The sequence below is a fragment of the Coregonus clupeaformis genome, unplaced genomic scaffold (genome assembly GCF_020615455.1).
Source record: "Coregonus clupeaformis isolate EN_2021a unplaced genomic scaffold, ASM2061545v1 scaf0071, whole genome shotgun sequence".
In the NCBI taxonomy this organism is placed as follows: Eukaryota; Metazoa; Chordata; class Actinopteri; order Salmoniformes; family Salmonidae; genus Coregonus; species Coregonus clupeaformis.
The window spans coordinates 793,625-817,087 of NW_025533526.1; the positions used below are offsets into that span (position 1 = coordinate 793,625).

At 46.1% G+C, this 23,463-nt stretch overlaps 1 protein-coding gene across 1 annotated transcript in view; it reads right to left on the reverse strand.

The window, feature by feature from the left end:
• The window catches only part of LOC121586006 (activating signal cointegrator 1 complex subunit 3), a 164,333-nt gene that overhangs the window by 51,321 nt on the left and 89,549 nt on the right, over nucleotides 1-23,463 (reverse strand). The window contains exons 16-29 of the mRNA XM_045213014.1: nucleotides 12,152-12,343; nucleotides 11,615-11,839; nucleotides 9,629-9,748; nucleotides 9,348-9,512; nucleotides 8,504-8,590; nucleotides 8,021-8,197; nucleotides 5,568-5,793; nucleotides 5,248-5,402; nucleotides 2,113-2,211; nucleotides 1,716-1,884; nucleotides 1,260-1,480; nucleotides 1,064-1,149; nucleotides 777-943; nucleotides 337-482 (exon numbers count right to left, since the gene is read on the reverse strand). Of these exons, the coding sequence (XP_045068949.1) occupies nucleotides 337-482; nucleotides 777-943; nucleotides 1,064-1,149; nucleotides 1,260-1,480; nucleotides 1,716-1,884; nucleotides 2,113-2,211; nucleotides 5,248-5,402; nucleotides 5,568-5,793; nucleotides 8,021-8,197; nucleotides 8,504-8,590; nucleotides 9,348-9,512; nucleotides 9,629-9,748; nucleotides 11,615-11,839; nucleotides 12,152-12,343 (2,235 nt within the window). The remainder of the gene's footprint in view (nucleotides 1-336; nucleotides 483-776; nucleotides 944-1,063; nucleotides 1,150-1,259; nucleotides 1,481-1,715; nucleotides 1,885-2,112; nucleotides 2,212-5,247; nucleotides 5,403-5,567; nucleotides 5,794-8,020; nucleotides 8,198-8,503; nucleotides 8,591-9,347; nucleotides 9,513-9,628; nucleotides 9,749-11,614; nucleotides 11,840-12,151; nucleotides 12,344-23,463) is intronic.

The window sequence follows — 23,463 nt, forward strand, 5'->3', positions numbered from 1 at the left end:
AATGTGGTTTCTGGTTGGCTTGAGAACACCAATGCCAATTCCAAAACCTCCAACTGATGATGATAGAAACAGGAAAGCTCACAAACCTGACCTCTATCTGAACACAGGACAGGAGGTCAAAAAGGTGAAAGGGTGAGCTTGTTTAAACTACAGGAGATGTCTTGTCTATGTGAAACTGAGGCTAACGTGATGGTATGATCAGGGTATAACACTGTTGTAATGCCTGATTCAGATAAAACAACTGATCCTAGATCTGAGCCTAAGTGCAACTCCTACCAGGAGTGGCGTTCCACGATGCTAGTATTGTCTAGTATGTGGTTGCTATGGAGAGCTCACCTGTCCAATCCCTAGCCAGTCGGCGAGGTCTCGTGCGTTGGCCAGGGCCGTGGACAGGCCCACAACGCGGACAGTCTTTTTGGTGTGGGAGGAGATGAAGTTGGTCCTGGAAACTATGACCTCCAGCACAGGACCTCTGTCCTCCCCTGGAATACAGACACAGTGGTATGGTCCAGTGTGAGACAGAGTAGCACGATCCAGTGTGAGAGTTTGACAAAGCACTTCACTATGGAGAGTAGTATTTTAACTCTTGAATTCTATAAGAATTCTGTTTGTATGAGGGTTAAAGTTAAGGCTCTATAGAAGGTTCTGTTTGTATGAGGGTAAAAGTTTAGGCTCTATAGAAGGTTTTGATTGCATGGGGTTCGTGAGGCAAGAACCAGATGGATAGATATGAAAGATCTCTCTATATGCCTCTAAGTAGAACTATGCTGTGGTACCTAGCAGATGGATCTCGTCGATGATGAGGATGGCTACTTTCTGGACGTAGCTGCGGTTCTGCCAGGAGCGACTCACGCCGTCCCACTTCTCTGGCGTGGTCACGATCAGGTCGGCCGCGGCGATGGCCCGCATGTCTGGAGTCACATCACCTGTCAGCTCCACAACCCTGGGGAAGAGAAGAGAGGGAAGGGAGGGAGGGAGGGGAGAGAGAGAAAGAGACGATAGATAGATAGCTAGATAGATGTGAATACAGAAATCCATGCTTATAACCCTGAGTCTCACTCACTTCTTCCCCAGTTTTTCCTCTATCCTGACCTTCCAGTCCTCGATCCTCTCCCTGACCAGAGCTTTCAGAGGGGCAATGTACACCACCTGAGAACACACACACAGCAAGGATATAAACAGAGATAAATGTATAGAGAAATATAGAGAGCGGAAAAGAGAGAGATAGAGAGAGTGAAGGGGGGGGCAGGCAGACAGACCTTGGAGGTAGGGTACTGGTTGAAGACTCGGAACATGGCCAACTCGGCAGCGATGGTTTTACCGGAGCCCGTTGGCGCCCCCAGCAGGACGTTGGTGTCGGTGTGGTAGAGCGTGTGGAAGATCTGTGTCTGGATGGGGTTGAAGTGGGTGAACTTGTACAGACTCTCGTACTCCGGGTTCCCCAAGGCGGTGATGGGCAACGGCTGCAGGTCCAGCAGCTCTGAGAATCCACAGGGCAACATTGAGACAACATTTGGGTACATTTGTCAAAGAAAAAATACAAAGAAAGGTGTACGTGTGAAGTATGAAGAGTTGTTTCATCTGTACACTTCTGAGGGTTCACCTGTCTGTCTGTGTGTGTGTGTGAAGAAGTCAATGTGTGTGTGTGTGTGTGTGTGTGAAGAAGTCAATGTGTGTGTGTGTGTGTTTGCGTGTGTGTGCATGTTGTACAGTACCAGTGTGTGGGGGGTGTCTCTCAGGCAGGATGAGGTGTTGGAAGTTAATGATGCAGACAGCCTCTGAGCCCAGCCACCGGTCTGACACAGCTCTGATGTAGTACTGGGAGGGCATGGGTTCAAAGATGGGGATGGTGAACACCACCTGTTGGGGCTCCCCACTCACCACCTGGAAAACACACACACAACAAGGTAAGTATGACTAGGACTAGGCTCAACCATATCCACTGATACAGGGTCTGATTTATTCCATACCCATAATGGTTAAGGTTAGGATTAGGGGTCAGGTAATCTGATCCTAGATCTGTAGTTAGGGGCAACTTCTACCTCAAGGGAACACAGGAGAACAAGTGGCTCTCGGACACATTCTAGAAGCTAATGCTACCCAGAAACCCACCTGTTTCTTCTGTAGGAGGAAGTACTCTGAGTGGTAGATGTGATCGTTGATGGGGTCCTCCACCCACAGCCACCAGGGCTCTCCCACTGAACCATGACACTGAGAGAGGAGAGGAGAGGAGAGGAGAGGAGAGGAGAGGAGAGGAGAGGAGAGGAGAGGAGAGGAGAGGAGAGGAGAGGAGAGGAGAGGAGAGGAGAGGAGAGGAGAGGGAGAGGAGAGGAGAGGAGAGGAGAGGGAGAGGAGAGGAGAGGAGAGGAGAGGAGAGGAGAGGAGAGGAGAGGAGAGGAGAGGAGAGGAGAGGAGAGGAGACAGAAGCATGAAGAATCAGTGGCATTAGAAGATCAGAGCAATCCCAGGTTTTTTAACCAGATAGTAGCATTTCAAAGCGATGCAATGTAATTGTGGATTTGTTAGTAGGTCCATGTGTTGTGGTGCATGTGTGTAAAACCTTCAGGAATGGGTTTTGGGGTGACTCCAAACAGAAGCCACAGCCCTCTCCTCCCCCCTCTCTCCTCAGTAGAAGGAGGTGCACTGTACTGTGTATCTCTCTGCTCTGAGCTGACCCCCTGTAGAACACTGACCTGTACGCTAATGACTTTCCTCTGCTGTGGAAACAACTGCTGGCTGGCTAACTGACCACAGGTCCAGGAGACTGGTTTATGACACATGGAGAGAGGAGACAGTCCAGTTTCCACAGACAAAACACACTAAAACAACAGCTATAATGTCATCTTCTGGACTGGTCCCTAGCTCTCTTGTGTAAATATCTAAAGATTTATGTTTTTATTTAAAAAAAAATGTAAACCTTTATTTAACCAGGCAAGTCAGTTTAGAACAAAATCTTATTTACAATGACGGCCTACCCCGGCCAAACCCGGACGATGCTGGGCCAATTGTGCGCCGCCCTATGGGACTCCCAATCACAGCCAGATTGTGATACAGCCTGGAATCAAACCAGGGTCTGTAGTGACGCCTCTAGCACTGAGATGCAGTGCCTTAGACCGCTGCGCCACTCGGGAGCCCTGATAAAGATATTAGGGAGGCTACTCTTGATTAGGGCCAAGAGTTATTCCCAAACATGTGACCTGAAGCAGGAACAATTCTGGGTCCTACTCATGTTAAATGCACAACATTCAGATGACCCAAAACTAAAAATACTCCTGAAAGAAACATGCATTAATATTTGAAAAAACCAACATCCAACTTCTGTCTGTTTCCCTATCAGAATGAGTCAATATCCTGGAGTCCATAGCTTGGGTTAAAGTTACGGAGAAGGAGATCTCATGTGTCTCTACATGTGTCGTGGCTAGCCTGCACAGCAAGGCGTGTGTACATATGCAGCAGGGATCACTGGCTAAGCTGGGGGTGTTCCATTACAACTCTCCCATGAACAGAGCATGCATTGCTAATCACACAAACATTCATCTTCATACGCAGCCTGGCTACAATGGACCTCCTATTCCACCCTGACTCCCTTACAAACTACAGGAGTCATCTGCCTCAATGATATACTCCAATCTCCATAGAGATATGGCCTAATTCGCAATTGAATGATTTACTGTATATTCCCTCCATTGGACAGGTTTAGGCTAGTTGGACATGGCTCTACTTATGGACAGCAGACCTGGGTTCTAATAGAATATGAAATCTTTCAAATACTTAGCTGTGTTTGAATGATCTTGCCTGGCGCAATGGAACCAATAGAATAGTCCCAAAAGTGGAAAGCCCCATCCATCTGGCACACCAGGCAGGCTCAAGCAAATGTAGTATAAAAGTTGCAGGATAATACTACAAGAAGGTGATGCACCTAAACACTGATCTAGAATCAGCCACCTTCCCTTTAAATAAACCTTAAATTCAACTTTCAACCATTAAAAGAAAAAAGAGCCATTCAACCAGTACTTGGGGATGTAGACAAACACTTCCAGAGGTAAAGTCTGTGATGAGAGGGAAACACAGTGGTGGGACTACTCGAACACTACCACAGGCTAATTACTCGAACACTACCACAGGCTAATTACTCGAACACTACCACCGGCTGATTACTCGAACACTACCACCGGCTGATTACTCGAACACTACCACAGGCTAATTACTCGAACACTACCACCGGCTGATTACTCGAACACTACCACCGGCTGATTACTCGAACACTACCACCGGCTGATTACTCGAACACTACCACCGGCTGATTACTCGAACACTACCACCGGCTGATTACTCGAACACTACCACCGGCTGATTACTCGAACACTACCACCGGCTGATTACTCTAACACTACCACCGGCTGATTACTCGAACACTACCACAGGCTAATTACTCGAACACTACCACCGGCTGATTACTCAAACACTACCACAGGCTAATTACTCGAACACTACCACCGGCTGATTACTCGAACACTACCACCGGCTGATTACTCGAACACTACCACCGGCTGATTACTCGAACACTACCACCGGCTGATTACTCTAACACTACCACCGGCTGATTACTCTAACACTACCACCGGCTGATTACTCTAACACTACCACCGGCTGATTACTCTAACACTACCACCGGCTAATTACTCGAACACTACCACCGGCTGATTACTCTAACACTACCACCGGCTGATTACTCTAACACTACCACCGGCTGATTACTCTAACACTACCACCGGCTGATTACTCTAACACTACCACCGGCTGATTACTCGAACACTACCACTGGCTGATTACTCGAACACTACCACCGGCTGATTACTCTAACACTACCACCGGCTGATTACTCTAACACTACCACCGGCTGGAGGAAGAGAGGAGCAGGGCCACTGGGGGAGAGGATAGCTCCATGCTGACAGTTCACACTAACTAACACATTTCTACTGTTAGCAGCATTTAGACACACTTAGAGAGTGCTCTGATAATGTCTACTGTTGTGTACTGTGTGAGAGAGAGAGAGAGAGAGAGAGAGAGAGAGAGAGAGAGAGAGAGAGAGAGAGAGAGAGAGAGAGAGAGAGAGAGAGAGAGAGAGAGAGAGAGAGAGAGAGAGAGAGAGAGAGAGAGAGAGAGAGAGAGAGAGAGAGAGAGAGAGAGAGAGAGAGAGAGAGAGAGAGACAATGAGGTGATCCTAGGTGAGGTCTACATGGTTACCTGATCGTGCCACTTGAAGTCGGGGGTGATCTGGAGGCGGACCCTGAGCACGGTGCGTGTGATTGGTTGGATGGTGGCCTCCATCTGTATGGAAGGGATCTGGTGGACACACTGCTTCACCTTCAACCCGATGTTCACGTGATGGAGCATGTGACCTGGGACACAAAGAGAGAGGGGAGTGGTGTTACTACAGCACGCTGAACGAGCGTGTGCGCACACACACACACACACACACACACACACACACACAGCTCTACAGAACACAATAGAATTCCTGTCTAATTTGGTAGTACACTACATCTGGCCCAGTATTGTCTCACCTATCTCGTCCTTCTGCATGTCTTTCAGTTTGTCCACAGTGAGTTTCTTCTCCTCCAGACGAGCCAGCACGTTGTGAGGCAGGATGGAGAACTGTCTCAGGGGGTGAGCGAAGCCCCACAGACGCTTGTCTATCACTTTACACAGGTTGAGCAGCCGGTAGGTCATGGCAGGCCAGCGCTTCCTCAGAGCAATCTCAAACAGAGCCCTGACGATACGAGCTGCGTTCTACACAGGGACGAATAGACAGACACACAGTTACAATTTGAGTGGCATTCTATAGTAGAAAAATAAGGCCAGACAGATAGTCACAATTGGAATAGTGTATTACAGCAGGTGTTCCTCTGTAGCTCATCTGGTAGAGCACGGCACTTGTAACGCCAAGGTAGTAGGTTCGATCCCCAGGACCACCCATACACAAAAATGTATGCACGCATGACTGTAAGTCGCTTTGGATAAAAGCGTCTGCTAAATGGCATATTATTATTATTATTATTATAAAAAGACAGACATAGGCTACAGCCAGACTTGGAGCAGTGTTCTACAATGGGTACAGCAGGACAGAGAGAGTCATGCAGAGACTGAAATAATACATCAAGATGTAGGACGATTAATCATGTCTGATCGAGTCGAGGGACTGGTATGATCAGGCTCTGTTCTGAAACATGGGTCAGGCCTGGCTGTGCACTGATGGATTGCTCATGTCTGTCCTGATGGATGCGTCAGGTGGTTGGTGCTGCTTGCTGATAAACTGGTCAGATCTGACCTGGCTGGGCTCTGATTGATTTGGGCAGGTGTTAATGACATCTGATGGATTGGTAGAGTCTGGCCGTGCTGTGATTGATTGGTTGGGGTCTGGTTCTGTTTTGATGGATAAGTCGAGGCGAGGCTGCTATCTGTGTTAGATTGGCCAGGTCTGCCTGTGTCCGTGACATGTGGTTCAGTGGGAGGATGGACATAGAGACAGACAGGCATATAGACAGGCAGAGACACAGAAAGGCCAGATGTTGGTCTGCTGCTGGTTAAAAGGCCACTAGGGCCACCGAGCTCCTACATCAAACTCTTTGGAGAGAAAACCCTACACTAACACCCTTACTAAGCCTACACTCATACTCCAAATAACAACCAACAGCCAAAACACATCAGTCCTCACAGTCCGAGTCACGGCACCAACATAGTTCCAACCAGGGAGATTATTGAGATTGACTAACTTCATGTTTTAGCTGTCTTGCTTCTCCAGTTATTCTGTGTCCATGTGTCTTTAAGAGCATTGATGCGGTAAACACAGGTGAACTGTGGTTTCAGGTCTCTCCGCGCTCACGTACAATAACCTACTCTCTCAGGAGAACTCCTGGTGTCCTGCGGTCAAGTACACCGGGCTGCAGAACTGCTCTATCTATCATCCAGTTGCTAAAGCCATTGAGGAGTGTGTGTGTATGCATGAGATACAGGGAGTTAGCCTCTGTCAGTGTGTGTGTGTGTGTGTGTGAGAGAGAGGGAGAGCGAGAGATAGTGAGTCTGCCAGTGTTTGTGAGTGTGTGCACATATATGTATGCAACTTTATCTCTGTGCTTATGTGTATGTGTGAGAGTCTCTGTTGGTGTGTGGTGGCAGTGGGAGTATCATACGGCAACAGGACCTATCAGTCCTCAGTCTGGATTAATCATCAGATCCCCTCTATTCCACTATGACCGCCTGCCTCTCGGACACAGCCATCCAAACCGGCTGCACATCTGAAATCGGGCGAAATAGGAGCAAAGAGGGAATTTGCTGTGAACTATTCCAAATATTCAGCCACATGGAATTAGTTACCACGAGAAACCATGGATAGATGGGTTCAGCAGAGGATGGGAAGAGGGGATGGGACTGCGGGGAGAGAAAAAACTAAAAATGCCAAAAAGATTCCAGGCTATCAGTCACTGTGAAATATGCACCAGTCATATTACTTTCCATCAGATATATCAAACCATTTGATTTTCATAAAGAGCATAATGCCGAGATGCCGGCATGGCAGATTAACTGTGACAGTTTATAAAAGCCTCTTGATCCCTCTAAAACAATGGAGATGCTGGTACAAACAGGAAACACGTGTATTGATGTGTATGATATGATTAGTTAAGACACCATTTATAAACCCCTATCAGTACACCAGTATGATTGAAATATTCTGCTCTAGGACGCGGAGCGCATGTGCTGCTGGCTTAGGGAAGGGGAAGTCTTGGCAGTGGCACCCCCTAGCAGGGGACACAGGGGTACAGCTGAACCCCTCAGAGGGGCTAGGCTATCTCAGTTCAGTTTGGGGGTGAAGCAGAGTATGTACACATGTTGAGGTTTCTTCAGGTATGGTTCAGTTTGTATAAGTGTGTGTGTATGTGAGAAACAGATGGAGAGAGTGCGTGTGTGTAATGTGTGTGTGTGTGTAATGTGTGTGTGTTGTGCTGTGCCTGTAACCTACCTGTGCTACGTAGGACAGGTCTGAGATGAGGGAGAAGCTGTCCACCTCTCCCCGTCCGATGTAGGTCTGCAGTAGTATGTTGATCTTGCCGTATCCGTTCTCCACTCCGCCTGCAGCAGGCAGCTCACAGTAGTTACACAGCATCTGCTCTAGCTCCTCCATCTCCTCATCACGCACCTGGAAAAACACACACGGACACACACACACACACACACACACAGACAGGAGTCTTTCCACATGGGTACTCAAACTATATCAAGACCTAGCTATACTGTTGAGCAGGTGTCCTGCATCATTCTATAATTAAGCAATAAGGCACGAGGAGGTGTGGTATATGGCCAATATACCACGGCTAAGGGCTGTTCTTATGCAAGACGCAACGCGGAGTGCCTGGATACAGCCCTTAGCCGTGGTATATTTGCGATACCACCCAGTTTATAATGTGTGATGAGTGACCTCTCAGCGTGACCTGTGACCTCTCACCTTGACCTGTTCAAACTCCTCAGCCTTGGAGACGATGCTGAGGATGTCAGCCTCTGTCTTCTGGGAGTTGAACAGCTCGTTGAACGTCTGCATGGAGGAGGTGGACAAACACAAACATCAAATTGACATAAGGAACAGCTGTTATCTAGTTGTATATTGCATGTTACTGTACCACCATTAGTTTTTTTTTTATAATACCATGCCATATTGCACCTACACAGAAGGGTATTTATACCCGGTTACAATAATATAATACTACATTGGAGTACACCAAACATTAGAAACACCTTCCTAATATTGAGTTGCACCCCCTTTTTCCTTCAGAACAGCCTCAATTCGTTGGGGCATGGACTCATGAAAAGCGTTCCACAGGGACGCTGGCCCATGTTGACTACAATGCTTCCCACAGTTGTGTCAAGTTGGCTGGATGTCCTTTGGGTGGTGGACCATTCTTGATACACACGGGAAACTGTTGAGCGTGGAAAAACCCAGCAGCGTTGCAGTTCTTGACACAAACCGGTACGCCTGGCATCTACTACCATACTCCGTTCAAAGGCACTTCAATATTTTTTCTTGCCCATTCTCCCTCTGAATGGCACACATACACAATCCATGTCTCAATTGTCTCAAGGCTTTAAAATCCTTCTTTAACCTGTCTCCTAACCTTCATCTACACTGATTGAAGTGGATTTAACAAGTGACATCAATAAGGGATCATAACTTTCACCTGGATTCACCTGGTCAGTCTATATCATGGAAAGAGCAGGTGTTCTTAATGTTTTGTATACTCAGTGTACAATACAACATAGTACATATAATATAATGTTATGGAACTCTGGTGTACCTCCATGGTGTTGTATTTGATGTAGAAGTGACTGGCGGTTCTGCCCAGGTCAGTGGAGGCGAAGTATCCTGTCCTCTCCTCAAAGCGGATCATCCTGGCCTTGTCCAGCTTCCTGGCTGCCATCACCACCAGCTCCTTACGGTACAGCTCCAGACCTGGGTCCATCTAACACAGAGACAGAACAGTAAGAGGAGAGAGTGTACAGTAGAGTATGTACACGTGTGTGTGTATGCGTGTGCGTACACGTGTGTGTGTGTGTGTGTGCGTGCATGCGTGTGTACCTGGTAGGCCTTGTGGTTGATCCCGTAGGCCAGCGGGTTGGCTCTCATGCGGATGTACAGGTAGGTGTAACTCAGCCACCTCACCGCCTCCTCCACGTTAGTCACAGTCCCTAGTGACACCTGCAGAGAGAGGGAGAAAGAGAGAGATCAATAAAATCACATTCACCTTCAGTCATTTCAGCCCCCTAGCAGCACCTGGTGGAGATTCCATTCTCAGCATTGATTCCTTCTCGATGAGTCCTCATTGAATTATTGTGGGTTCCATCTAGTGGTGACTTACTGTACTGTGTTTATTTAGTGAAAAGGGTATATGGTTGGAGATGAGAAAAGAACGTGATTGAAGGGGACCAGACTGGCATCTGATGTCAAACTGGGAACTGACTTTGTGGCTGTGTTATCTAGTGGAGATCGCTCTGTCATTTCCTAGTTGCTAAAATTCTACATTGTTTGCTCAATTTCAGTTTATGTGAGAAAACAAGTACTGAGTAGTGTAGGGAATCATTGTACCATCTAGATCGCTGTGAAATATATTTTCAATAAAACATTTGTTTTGGTCCACCAGCTTCAAACAGCTGTAAAAACAAAAACAAATGTTATTGAATAGAAATGTCACAGTGATTTAGATGGTACAATGATTCCCTACACTACTCAGTGCTTGTTTTCTCACATACACTGAAATTGATCGAACAGTGTAGAATTTTAGCAACCAGGAAATGACAGAGTGATCTCCACTAGATAAAACATCCACAAAGTCAGAACAGCTTCCTCATTTTGACAACAGATGTCGCTTTGGCAGGAGAAATCAATAGGCAAATATCACAGCCAATCACAACACTGGCAGGTAAGCAATACTGTGAGACACAATCATTCCACTATTAGCGGCAGATAATGTGTAACACCCTTAAAATTATTTTTTACATATTGGACCATGCATATAGCCTATGCATGGTCCATATTATCAGGTATGCTATTAGCAATAAGCATTATCACCTGTAGCCCAACTGATGCAGCATAGTGGCTATAAATAAATAGGCTGAAGCATGGGGCTGCCTATCTGCATTTACCCTATTGGGCTGATAATTTATAATGATTAATTTTATGTCCACAGAAAATTGCATAAACACAGTGAATATAATGTAGGCCTACCTGTTAGGGTAACTTGGGGTAAAACACCAATCGTGGTAACACACCCCTGCCTGTACTTCTCACAGAAACCCCTTTCCCTGGTTGACACTACTCTTGCTCAACTAAAAGTCCCATCTCTCTCATGACCATTTTAAAAATCACAACAACAAAAAAATGATTTTGAGGAAGGGTGGCGTTTTACCCCAAGTTACCCTATAATTGCCCTGTGTTACATTTAGCCCACCCTCCCCTATGCACTCACAGTATAATTACTGCTGAGCTTAACCACGCCAATGTTAAAAAACTCTGGGTTTAAAATGGTGCAGTTTGCGCATATTTAGGAGTTGAGAAATAAAGTAGGAATGGAAAGCTGGGATCCGCCTATTTTTAACAAAGGCCATTACAACTGCTGTTTTTCCCGCGATTGTATTAAGAATTGTTGTGCATTGACTGCTTGTCAGAATGCATGTTTCCCTCCCTATGGCACTCGCAGCTGGAATGTGCCTTGAGAGGAATATTTACCTTGTATAGAACACACAACAACAAGGCGACCAGGTAAATAGACAAACTATTTCACTATGAGTTTGTCTGTTTTTTAAAAAATTCATTACTCGCTTTGTTTGCAGTGGAAAAGTACATTTGGACTGTTCTAGCATCTTCAAAGTGCACCTCGGCAGAAATATTTGTTGATGTTTCTTTTTTCTTTGTGTAGCGGCAATGATTTTGCCGTGGTACAGCGCCACAGCTAAATGACTGAAGTGGAAACACTGGTATGATTGTTAAAGGAGAGGTCTTGAAGATGTGTGACTGGTGGATAAGACCTTTACCAGCTATATTATTGACAGTGGCGTGTGTCCCTACCTCAGCGTTGAGGTTGTCAGCCATGGTCTCTAGGAACTGGCTCTCTATGGGGTTCTGCTGGGTGAGCAGGGTGAGATAGTGGCTCAGCTTGTCATGTGCCGTGATGATGGTGCCCTCGCCGTACTTGTCGAACTGGGGCCGCCCGGCACGCCCGAAGATCTGCATCACGTCCAGGATGCCCAGGTCCACCAGGGTACCACGCTTAGCATCGTAGATTTGGGTGCCCTGTTGATGTTACCACGGGAACAAGAGTGGCCGGATATCAGTGGCTTTGGCGAGATAATACAGTCCCTATGGGCAAACATGTCTGCATGTTTTAATACAGACACCTACACAGATTTACAGTCTTCTAAGAGTGAAGGGCATATGATACAGACTTACAAGTTCATACCTCAATCCGACGGAAAAACTCCCTCTCACACACAAACTACCACAAGCGCACGCACGCACCCAATGCAAGTAAGCATTTCGTTGAACAGTGTATACCATGTGTATCCTGTACGACTAACAAAACTTGAAACGCTCGCACAAACCAACCTTGATGATGACAGCGTGTGCAGGCAGGTTGACTCCCCAGGCCAGTGTGGCGGTACAGCACAGAACCTTGAGGTAACCCCTGGAGAACATGCTCTCCATCAGGCTACGGTCAGCACGCAGCATCCCAGCGTGGTGGATCCCAAAACCATCTGGGAACATCTCCTTCATCTGCTTGTTCCTGGAACGTTGGATCTGAGGGAGAGAAGGAGAGAGAGAACACAATCAGGAGAGAAGGAAAGCGAGAACCAATCAGCACAGCCTGGGTATGTGGAAGAGAGGGAGAAGGATGGAGAGAGAGTATTGCTTTAATAAGTACTTTGTCATGCCAATAAAGCATTTCTTACTACCCCAAGGATCAGAGGTCAAAGATACATTTTGAGTCAGCCACAGTGGGCACAACATGCCAACTGCTTTATGGCTGTGTCCTTACACAGACCTAACTCCCCACTGCAGCTGCTAGGGGGCACCATGAAGGTGTCCAGACTGTTACCCAATAGTTATTATCACACATCTGTAGTGTAGTTCAGACTGAGATCTATAAAACAGCTGCTGTATTGATCCTGCTGGGCCAGTATCAGTCAGTGTCCTTTAGTAGCTGATAAAACACTGCAACACTCTAAGTTGAGGTTTTATTTACGTTTTCATAGCCACTTCTCTGTTAGTTTAAGGACCAGTAATTGAACTGAAGGTAACTACATTCCCCCCCCCCTTGTTTCAAGTACACACATACGGGGCACGTACATACTAAGGCACGTGCGCTGATTGAGGTGTATGTGTGTGTGTGTTGACAGGCAGAGAGGTGAGGTGAGGTGGTGACCTGGCCAGGCAGTAATAATGGCCTGCTCAGACAGCTTTATCTCTCTCTGGACGACTAAATGGAGGTCAGAGAGAGAGCACAGAGGAAAAAGCCCATTACAGCTAGCATCGGTCTGCCTGCGTGTGCTTTTTGTGTGTGTGTGTTGTGCGTAAGCGTGTGTGTGTGAGAGAGAAAGTGTTTCACTGTGTGTACAGTACATGCGCCAAATTGCACATTGGCTCACACTCTGAGCCTTTAAATACCAATTGTGTTTCCTGAACACCTGATTTACTTAACAAAAGGCACATCTCAATAGGAGGTCCAGGTACAGTACCAGTCAATAGTTTGGACACACCTACTCATTCAAGGGTTTTTCTTTATTTGTACTATTTTCTACATTGTAGAATAATAGTGAAGACATCAAAACTATGGAATAAAATATATGGAATCATGTAGTAACCCAAAAAAGTGTTAAACAAATCAAAATATATTTTATATTTGAGATTCTTCAAATAGCACCCTTTGCCTTGATGACCGCTTTGCACACTCTTGGCATTCTCTCAACCAGCTTCACCTGGAATGCTTTCCCAACAGTCTTGAAGGAGTTCCCACATATGCTGAGCACTTGTTGGCTGCTTTTCCCTCACTCTGCCGTCCGACTCATCCCAAACCATCTCAACTGGGTTGAGGTCGGGGGATTGTGGAGGTCAGGTTATCTGATGCAACACTCCATCACTCTCCTTCTTGGTCAAATAGCCCTTACACAGCCTGGAGGTGTGTTGGGTCATTGTCCTGTTGAAAAACAAATGATAGTCCCACTAAGCCCAAACCAGATGGGATGGCGTATCGCTGAAGAATGCTGTGGTAGCCATGCTGGTTAAGTGTGCCTTGAATTCTAAATAAATCACAGACAGTGTCACCAGCAAAGCACCCCCACACCATAACACCTCCTCCTCCATGCTTTACGGTGGGTACTACACATGCGGAGATCATCCGTTCACCCACACCGCGTCTCACAAAGACACAGCGGTTGGAACCAAATATCTCCAATTTGGACTCCAGACCAAAGGACACATTTCCACCGGTCTAATGTCCATTGCTCGTGTTTCTTGGCCCAAGCAGGTCTCTTCTTCTTATTGGTGTCCTTTAGTAGTGTTTTTTTGCAGCAATTCGACCATGAAGGCCTGATTGAACTCTGTGAAGCATTTATTTGGGCTGCAATTTCTGAGGCTGGTAACTCTAATGAACTTATCCTCTGCAGCAGAGGTAACTCTGGGTCTTCCATTCCTGTGGCTGTCCTCATGAGAACCAGTTTCATCATAGCGCTTGATGGTTTTTGCAACTGCACTTGAAGAAACTTTCAAAGTTCTTGAAATGTTCCGTATTGACTGACCTTCATGTCTTAAAGTAATGATGGACTGTAGTTTCTCTTTGCTTATTTGAGCTGTTCTTGCCATAAGATGGACTTGGTCTTTTACCAAATAGGGCTATTTTCTGTATACCTAAAAAAAATAGTAAAAATAAAGAAAAACCCTTGAATGAGTAAGTGTATCCAAACTTTTGACTGGTAGTGTAAGTCATGACATAGCACAAGTGGGGGGGGACTCCCTCTTTTGTTCTCTATTGCTTCTCTATTGCTCCTCAATCAAAGGGTGAGGCTGATGACATCACAGATTCCCATCAAACCAACTCTTTGAATGCCATACTCCTTGGACTTTGCAGTTGTGTCTAAAAAACACACATTTGGTTAAACAAATGTTTTACCCTTTAGTGTGTGTACTTTACTGTATTTACACTTAGGATAACGCTTTTCAACAGTAAAAGTTCAAAAACTTTAACAAGTGGCTCTTCACAAACAAGGCTTTTCTTCACAAACTATTCTTCACAGACGATGAATACACTGCTTTATCTGAATGAGTTCTCCATTCATGTTCCTCCTTAACCACCTTACCTACTATACCCTCACAACAGAGTGGTATGTGTCTAAGAAAGTATCCCTGTGGAGAATATGTCTTTCTATATACATTATCACGTATGCTAATGTACACTGCTCAAAAAAATAAAAGGAACTGATGCCAGTCCATAGCATCAATGCCTTCCTCTTGCAGGAACTGCTGACACACTCCAGCCACATGAGGTCTAGCATTGTCTTTCATTAGGAGGAACCCAGGGCCAACCGCACCAGCATATGGTCTCACAAGGGGTCTGAGGATCTCATCTCGGTACCTAATGGCAGTCAGGCTACCTCTGGCGAGCACATGGAGGGCTATGCGGCCCCCCAAAGAAATGCCACCCCACACCATGACTGACCCACCGCCAAACTGGTCATGCTGGAGGATGTTGCAGGCAGCAGAACGTTCTCCACGGCGTCTCCAGACTCTGTCACGTCTGTCACATGTGCTCAGTGTGAACCTGCTTTCATCTGTGAAGAGCACAGGGCGCCAGTGGCGAATTTGCCAATCTTGGTGTTCTCTGGCAAATGCCAAACGTCCTGCACGGTGTTGGACTGTAAGCACAAATGTGAAATTTATTGTCAATCAGTGTTGCTTCCTAAGTGGACAGTTTGATTGAAACAGCCGGCCTCTTGGGCTTTTCATGCAGGACAGTGTCTAGGGTTTACCGAGAATGGTGCGACAAACAAAAAACATCCAGTCAGCAGCAGTCCTGTGGGCGAAAACAGCTAGTTGACGAGAGGTCGAAGGAGGATGGCACGAATCATGCAAGTTAACAGGCGGGCCACAAACTGGCAAATAATGGCGCAGTACAACAGTGGTGTGCAGAACGGCATCTCGGAACGCACAACTCGTCGGTCCTTGTCACGGATGGGCTATTGCAGCAGACGACAACACTGGGTTCCACTCCTATCAGCTAAAAACAAGATGAAGCGGTTCCAGTGGACACGCGATCACCAACACTAGACAATTGAGGAGTGGAAAAACATTGCCTCGTCCGACAAATCCCAGTTCCTGCTGCGTCATGCTGATGGCAGCGTCAGGATTTGGTGTAAGCAGCATGAGTCCATGTTCCCATCCTGCCTGGTGTCAACGGTACATGCTGGTGGCGGTGGTGTAATGGTGTGGGGAATGTTTTTCTGGCACACGTTAGGTCCCTTGATACCAATTAGGCAAGATTTCCATGCCCCGAAGAATTCAGGCAGTTCTGGAGGCAACAGGCCCAACCCGGTCCTAGATGGGTGTACCTAAGTGTATGTGTGTGTGAGTTTGCGAGATAAAGAGAGAGACAGAGAGAAGAGAGAGAGCTCCAGAACTAAGCATCCAGGAGCGGCCAAACCTGAGGTGTCAGAGCACCGGCAGGTAGCCTGGCGGGTAGGAGCGTTGGGCCAGTAACCGAAAGGCTGCTGGATTGAATCCAAGAAAGGTTGCTGGATCTAATCTGTCGTTCTGCCCCTGAGCAAGGCAGTTAACCCACTGTTCCCCAGGCGCCGTGGATGTCGATTAAGGCAGCCCCCCGCAACTCTCAGAGGGGTTGGGATAAATGCGGAAGACACATTTCAGTTGAATGCATTCAGTTGTACAACTGACTAGGTATCCCCCTTTCACTACATACGACACACACTCCACCACCAAGGCTCCAACTAGACACATACCGTTAACCACAACCATTGACGTGAATGAACCAGACGGTGTCAATATGACACAGAGCAATATGACACCGGTTGTATATTATGTTAGGGCTTGGTAAAACTGACATCAAACTCTACACAAAATAAAAGTAGCTAAAAGTCAACTGCCTGTGCAAGTGATATAAAAGCAACATCAACAATTAGGATGCAATGTCCCTCTACAAACATACAGCACATAGCCCTGACTGACTGTCCTGTGAATCTCACCACTGACTCTACTCTATACTGATGCACTGTAGGCACTAGGCAGTACTACCATCGCTCCATTCTCTGTAATACTGCCATCTCTTCTGTTATTCAGAGCTTCATAGCTAGCTCCCTCCACCACCGCCAACAGTGATACCCACGAGCACAGCACGCAATGAAGTGTTCATTTACTTAGCTAGATTGTAACAGACAGGATGGTTAATTGTTGATTTCATTTGGCCAGCCCTTGATAGTCATATCGCTTGGCCCCTTACTTCGACAGGCTTTTAAAAGTGGATGAGCTGAAAGAATGGGCAGAGGAGCTGCCACTTACTCACACTCTCCTTCACTTTACCCCTCTCCCTCTTTTTTCCTATCGCTCTTGCTCCATCTCTCCCTTTGTGTGTCTGATCAAAACATTTCTGCTGGGTACAGTATATCCAGTACAGTATAAACAGTATGTACAGTACATTCAGAAAGTATTCAGACCCCTTGACTTTTTCCATATTTTGTTACGTTACAGCCTTATTCAAAAATTTATTAAATAGTTTTTTTCCATCATCAATCTACATACAATACGCCATAATGACAAAGCAAAAACTGGTTTTTAGACATTTCTGCAAATGTATAAAAAAAAAAAACCCGGATATATCACATTTACATAAGTATTCAGACCCTTTACTCAGTACTTTGTTGAAACACCTTTGGCAGCGATTACAGCCTTGAGTCTTCTTGGGTATGACGCTACAAGCTTGGCACACCTGTGTTTGGGGAGTTTCTCCCATTCTTCTCTGCAGATCCTCTCAAGCTCTATCAGGTTGGATGGGAGCGTTGCTTTTTTAAGGTCTCTCCAGAGATGTTCGATCGGGTTCAAGTCTGGGCTCTGGCTGGGCCACTCAAGGACATTCAGAGACTTGTTACGAAGCCACTCCTACGTTGTCTTGGCTGTGTGCTTAGGGTCGTTGTACTGTTGGAAGGTGAACCTTTGCCCCAGTATGAGGTCCTGAGCGCTCTGGAGCAGGTTTTCATCAAGGCTCTCTCTGTACTTTGCTCCGTTCATCTTTCCCTTGATCCTGACTAGTCTCACAGTCCCTGCCGCTGAAAAACATCCCCACAGCATGATGCTGCCATCACCATCCTTCATCGTAGGGATGGTGCCAGGTTCTCTCCAGACGTGACGCTTGGCATTCAGGCCAAAGAGTTCAATCTTGGTTTCATCAGACCATCATGGTCGGAGAGTCTTTTAGGTGCCTTTTGGCAAACTCCAAGTGGGCTGTCATGTGCATTTTACTGAAGAGTGGCTTCCATCTGGGCACCCTACCATAAAGGCCTGATTGGTGGAGTGCAGCAGAGATGGTTGTCCTTCTGAAAGGTTCTCCCATCTCCACAGAGGAACTCTGGAGATCTGTCAGAGTTACCATTGGTTTTTTGGTCACCTCCCTGACCAAGGCTCTTCTCCCCCGATTGCTCAGTTTGGCCAGCTCTAGGAAGAGTCTTGGGTGTTCCAAACTTCTTCCTTTTAAGAATGATGGAGGCCACTGTGGTCTTGGGGACCTTCAATGATGCAGAAATATTTTGGTACCCTGCCCCAGATCTGTGCCTCGACACAATACTGTCTTGAAGCTCTACGGACAATTACTTCGACCTCATGACTTGGTTTTTGCTCTGACATGCACTGTCAACCGTGGGACCTAATATAGGCAGGTGTGTGCCTTTCCAAATCATGTCCAATCAATTGAATTGACCACAGGTGGACTCCAATCAAGTTGTATAAACATCTCAAGGATGATCAAGGGAAACAGGATGCACCTGAGCACAATTTCGAGTTTCATAGCAAAGGGTCTGAATACTTATGTAAATAAGGGCTTCCTGTTTTTTTATTTGTAAAATATTTGCACAAATTTCTAAAAACCTGTTTTCGCTTTGTCATTATGGGGTATTGTGTGTAGATTTATGTTTAAATTTAAATTTGTTTAATCAATTTTAGAATAAGGCTGTAACGTAACAAAATGTGGAAACGGGAAGGGGTCTGAATCCTTTCCGAATGCACTGTAGGTCTATGTATGGGGGTGAAGGGGTGTGTGTGTGTGTGCACGTGGCATGTGTGTACAGTGTGTTATGTGCTTACATGCATGTGTGTGTAATGTGTGCTTCCTTGTGTGTGTGTGTGTGTGTGTGTGTGTGTGTGTGTGTGTGTGTGTGTGTGTGAGGAGATGAAAGAATGGCAGCCGTGATAGCAGTTCTTTGTTTTCTCAGAGGGACATGGTGGGTGGCACATCGGAACCACTCACACTCAACTCAGCCTTTTACAACCTGATGATGTAGCAATTAAACAGGAAGATGAGAGAGTGGGTTGGTATGCATGACCACGGTTACATGTCAGACCGGTCCCTCAGGCTACCAGACTGCAAATTAGCTATTACACTAAAATTAGTATTTTCCTTTGCAGTACTTTTCTTGCACCCATCTGTCTGTTTATGTACAGCACTGTATTATACATCTAGTCTGAGTCAGTGTGTTACCTGTATCCGACTGTGTGTGTGTGTTCTCTGTTGGAGTGTGTTTCTGTCTCATTGCAGTTTATCACTCTTTGGTCTGCGCTATCAGCTTGGGCGTACAGTAATGACAGATCGTCACGGCAACTCAGACACATTCAAAAGATCGTCGGCGGTGTAAAAATATCCCCAAACGAAGGCAAATATAGACATTAATGAGCACGTTGAGGTCCTGTGTATCGGCAGGCGGGCGGCGTGGAGTCCCAGGTGGCCTAACGTCTCCGCCGCGTCTGAACGCCTACAGAGCAAAACGCTTCCCTCAGACAGACAGCCTGTCAACGCAACAGGACATTAAACCACATCAAAGACACAATACTGTACAGTAGAGGAGATGAAAGATACACTTCACTACCACCACTACACACACACACACCCCTAGAGTCCAGAGAGAGAGAGTGAGAGATAAAAAACAAGATGGATGGGGTGGATGGGAGAGAAGAGGAGAGAGACAGTCGTCATCCTTTTATCCACATCAATGGGCATCCATCCAGTGCAAGGCCTCTTTCCTCTCTGCAGTCCACACTAGATCATCAGTACCTCTCCACTAAATGAGACTGGCCTTCAATAAAAGTCAACATCTCAAACTAAAACAAGCAATAAACCACCCAGTCTACATCTATACTGACTCAAACTGGCTCTCAGCACCATACATTAGACATACACCATACATACTGCTGTACACGCCACAGACACTACTTCACTGACTAGAACAGATCTCTCTAAAGCCAGGATGGTCATGTCCATGGCTCTAAAATGGCTCAATCTGAGTTCACTGGGTTCAAAAGTAATACACTATATAGGGAATAGGGTGGGACTCAGCCAGCCCAAAAGAGGTGCGGAGGAGAGTTGTCCTGTCCTGCTGTACCCTAACATGGCCACTAGGTGGCTCTTCACCTCCACGGCTGAGCTGAGCCACTGTATTATTCTCTGGTGCTGGGTTGCTGAGACAGGCCTGCACCTTTCATCTCACAGAGAGGACCCATCAAACTGGAGAGGACAAGCTAGCGGGCTCCTCAGTGTGGGTGGAGTTCTCACACAGGCATACTCACCATGCACTCGTACCCTGACACCATACACACACACACACACACACACACACACACACACACATTAATTATTTATGCATAGTCACTTTAACTCTACCCACATGTACATATTACTTCAACTACCTCAACTAGCCGGTGCCCCCGCACATTGACTCTGCACTGGTACCCCCCTGTATATATAGCCTCCCTACTGTTATTTTATTTTACTTCTGCTCTTTTTTTTCTCAACACTTTTTTGTTGTTGTTTTATTTTACTTTTTTATTAAAAATAAATGCACTGTTGGTTAAGGGCTGTAAGTAAGCATTTCACTTAATGTCTGCACCTGTTGTATTCGGCGCATGTGGCCAATACAATTTGATTTGATTTGATTTGATTACAAGTACATACATGCTAAGGGCACACACATGCGAGACAACCCTTTTCAAAAATAGTTAGGACAGGCCTACACATGGTCTGACCGTTCAAATATTCCACTTAATAAGAAACTTTTACTCTTTCACTCTGATAGACATGATTTGCATAGACATGATGAGCTAGCTCAATAACTAACCATTATTCCAGCAGCACTCTTTATTCAAGTGGGTGCATTAAGATATCTAAGCTAGATTGACAGCCTCTTCAACCCCCGAGTCAATTAATGAACATTATGAGAGAGAAAATATAGTGGAATCCCTTTAGCCTTTTAAAGGTGGGATAAATAATGCCAAATGATATCACTGACCTTAGAGGTGCTGTATATTCTATACATATGCATAGGGGAGATTAAAAACACCTATAAATATTAATGTGGGCCAATTTCCCAGCACAAATAAGTCATGCATTATCTCTGTGTGGGCTTAGAGTGGGATCAGCCCCGTGCCTCCTCCCTCCCCCGCTAATACAAGACAGACTGACGGACGGACGGAGAGACCGACATAAGGACAGACAGCAGGACTAACTGGACAATGGAGGAGAGAGAGATCAACCAACACTCCTACTCTGGAGGTCCTTCTCCAACACTTTATTTGATGCTATGCTTATTAGCATCTACTTTACTAACAGTTAGTAGACTATAGCGCTTGTTCACATAGCATTAGCACATCTATATGCCATCCATTTATTATGCATCGTTTTAATCATATATAAACCATCGAACAACAAGCTTTAAACATGGGTTTACTCCATTTAATGGTTAACATCAGAAATCTAAAGAATGTAACAATAGTTCTAGTTTACTGTATCACTTTCTAAAGTGTTACTGTTCCATCTGTACCCAGGGTCTAATTCCCACCTCAAAAGGAGCACACAGTCCTCTTTAAAGTTGATTAGCTTTAGTCTCCTTACATGTATTATAAACACAGAATGATGTGTATTATTGTACTACACACAATTAAAATATGTATATTCACAGGCATACACACACTTTATCTTGAACTAATTCACCCAGTCTAACCAGGCCACGAGGCACCATTTTCAGCCCACGACATAATCTCTCGTCTGTATTTGCGGATTTCCAAAGCGTGAAAAGTGATATGATTTGTTGATTTATACATTTCCCCATATAAATAGGAGGGAAGATTAGAGGCACATCAATCTTGGGCAGGCCCCAAGGAATAAAGGAAAGGTTAGTACATTTATCACTCTGCCTCATGTTGCTCTACTGCTCCGCTCTCTCTGCTGGGAGAGATTTAAATATGGAGAGACATACAGTCTGACTAACCGTCGTCCTCTGAGGACTGCTGCAGATACACCGCTGTGTACTCTCCGTGCACACACACCATTAACTAAGAGTGTGTGTGCGGACAACACATGCACGCACGGCACACACACACAAAGACACACACAGGTGAGAATGTAGTCCATGCCGTAGCCTCAGTGGTCCAGTAGCTGTGTGAGGTAGAGAGGAGCAGAGTGGCTTCCATAAATCACTGAGGGAGCAGCAGGCCAACACTGACACTGTTCTGTGTGTGTGTGTGTGTGTGTGTGTGTGCACGCACGTGGCTGTCTATTGATCCCTGTCCTCGTGATTGACTGTAGCCATGGGCTCAGGATGAATAGAATCAATCAAGACCAGCAGGTTCTGATCAGACGCACCTCTACTCCTCTGCTGCATGGACACTAAATAATGAGTCTGGTTGGGTCCAACTGGACTAGAGCATGGGCCAAGCTACACACATAGAGATCCTATTAAATCACTATAGCATGCTAATTCCTAATTGTATGGCTACACACATCACTGTCTGTCTGTCTACATCTATATGTGTGTAGGTCTGTCTGCCTGCCGGTCTGTCTGCCTGCCGGTCTGTCTGCCTGCCGGTCTGTCTGCCTGCCGGTCTGTCTGCCTGCCGGTCTGTCTGCCTGCCGGTCTGTCTGCCTGCCGGTCTGTCTGCCTGCCGGTCTGTCTGCCTGCCGGTCTGTCTGCCTGCCGGTCTGTCTGCCTGCCGGTCTGTCTTCATCTTCAACCACAACTCTACTCCATGGAGCTTAAATATCAGTACTGTCCTCCTCAAGCACATACAACACCTACGCTGTTCTCATTCATAGTATACGTAGAAGGCAGTCAAACACTAACTGTAAGTCGCTCTGGATAAGAACGTCTGCTAAATGACTAAAATGTAAAAAAAATAAAACACTTAGATACCACACGCCGTGTGACAGAGTGCCCGAGCTCCACTTCACTCTGTTCCCTGGCCTGTTAATTGGCCTGTATCGGAGTGCTGGAAAGTTTGTTCATGTTTCTACGGGGGCAGAGCGGGCCTTCTCTGACTCTCACAAACATCCTTCCTCTTTGTTTACAGCTCCCCCCGAGGAACCCCCTCTAAAGAGGTGCCTGACCTCAATTTCTCTCACTTTCCTCTCCTTTAAATCGCATGAATAAATGCTCATAAATAACAGTGTTTGTCTGTAGCCTGAGCCAAAGAGGAGCCAGCCCAGGAGCGCACGACCACTTTACAGTACACACAGAAACTTTAGTACACACTCCAGTAGACTGGAGTCTATAGTTACAGTAACTTTAGTCCACTCAAACACTGTATCATGATAGATAGGGGTAGAAGTAATAGTCTCCAGCTTAGCTACTGTATTGGTGCACTGAATTGAGTCAACA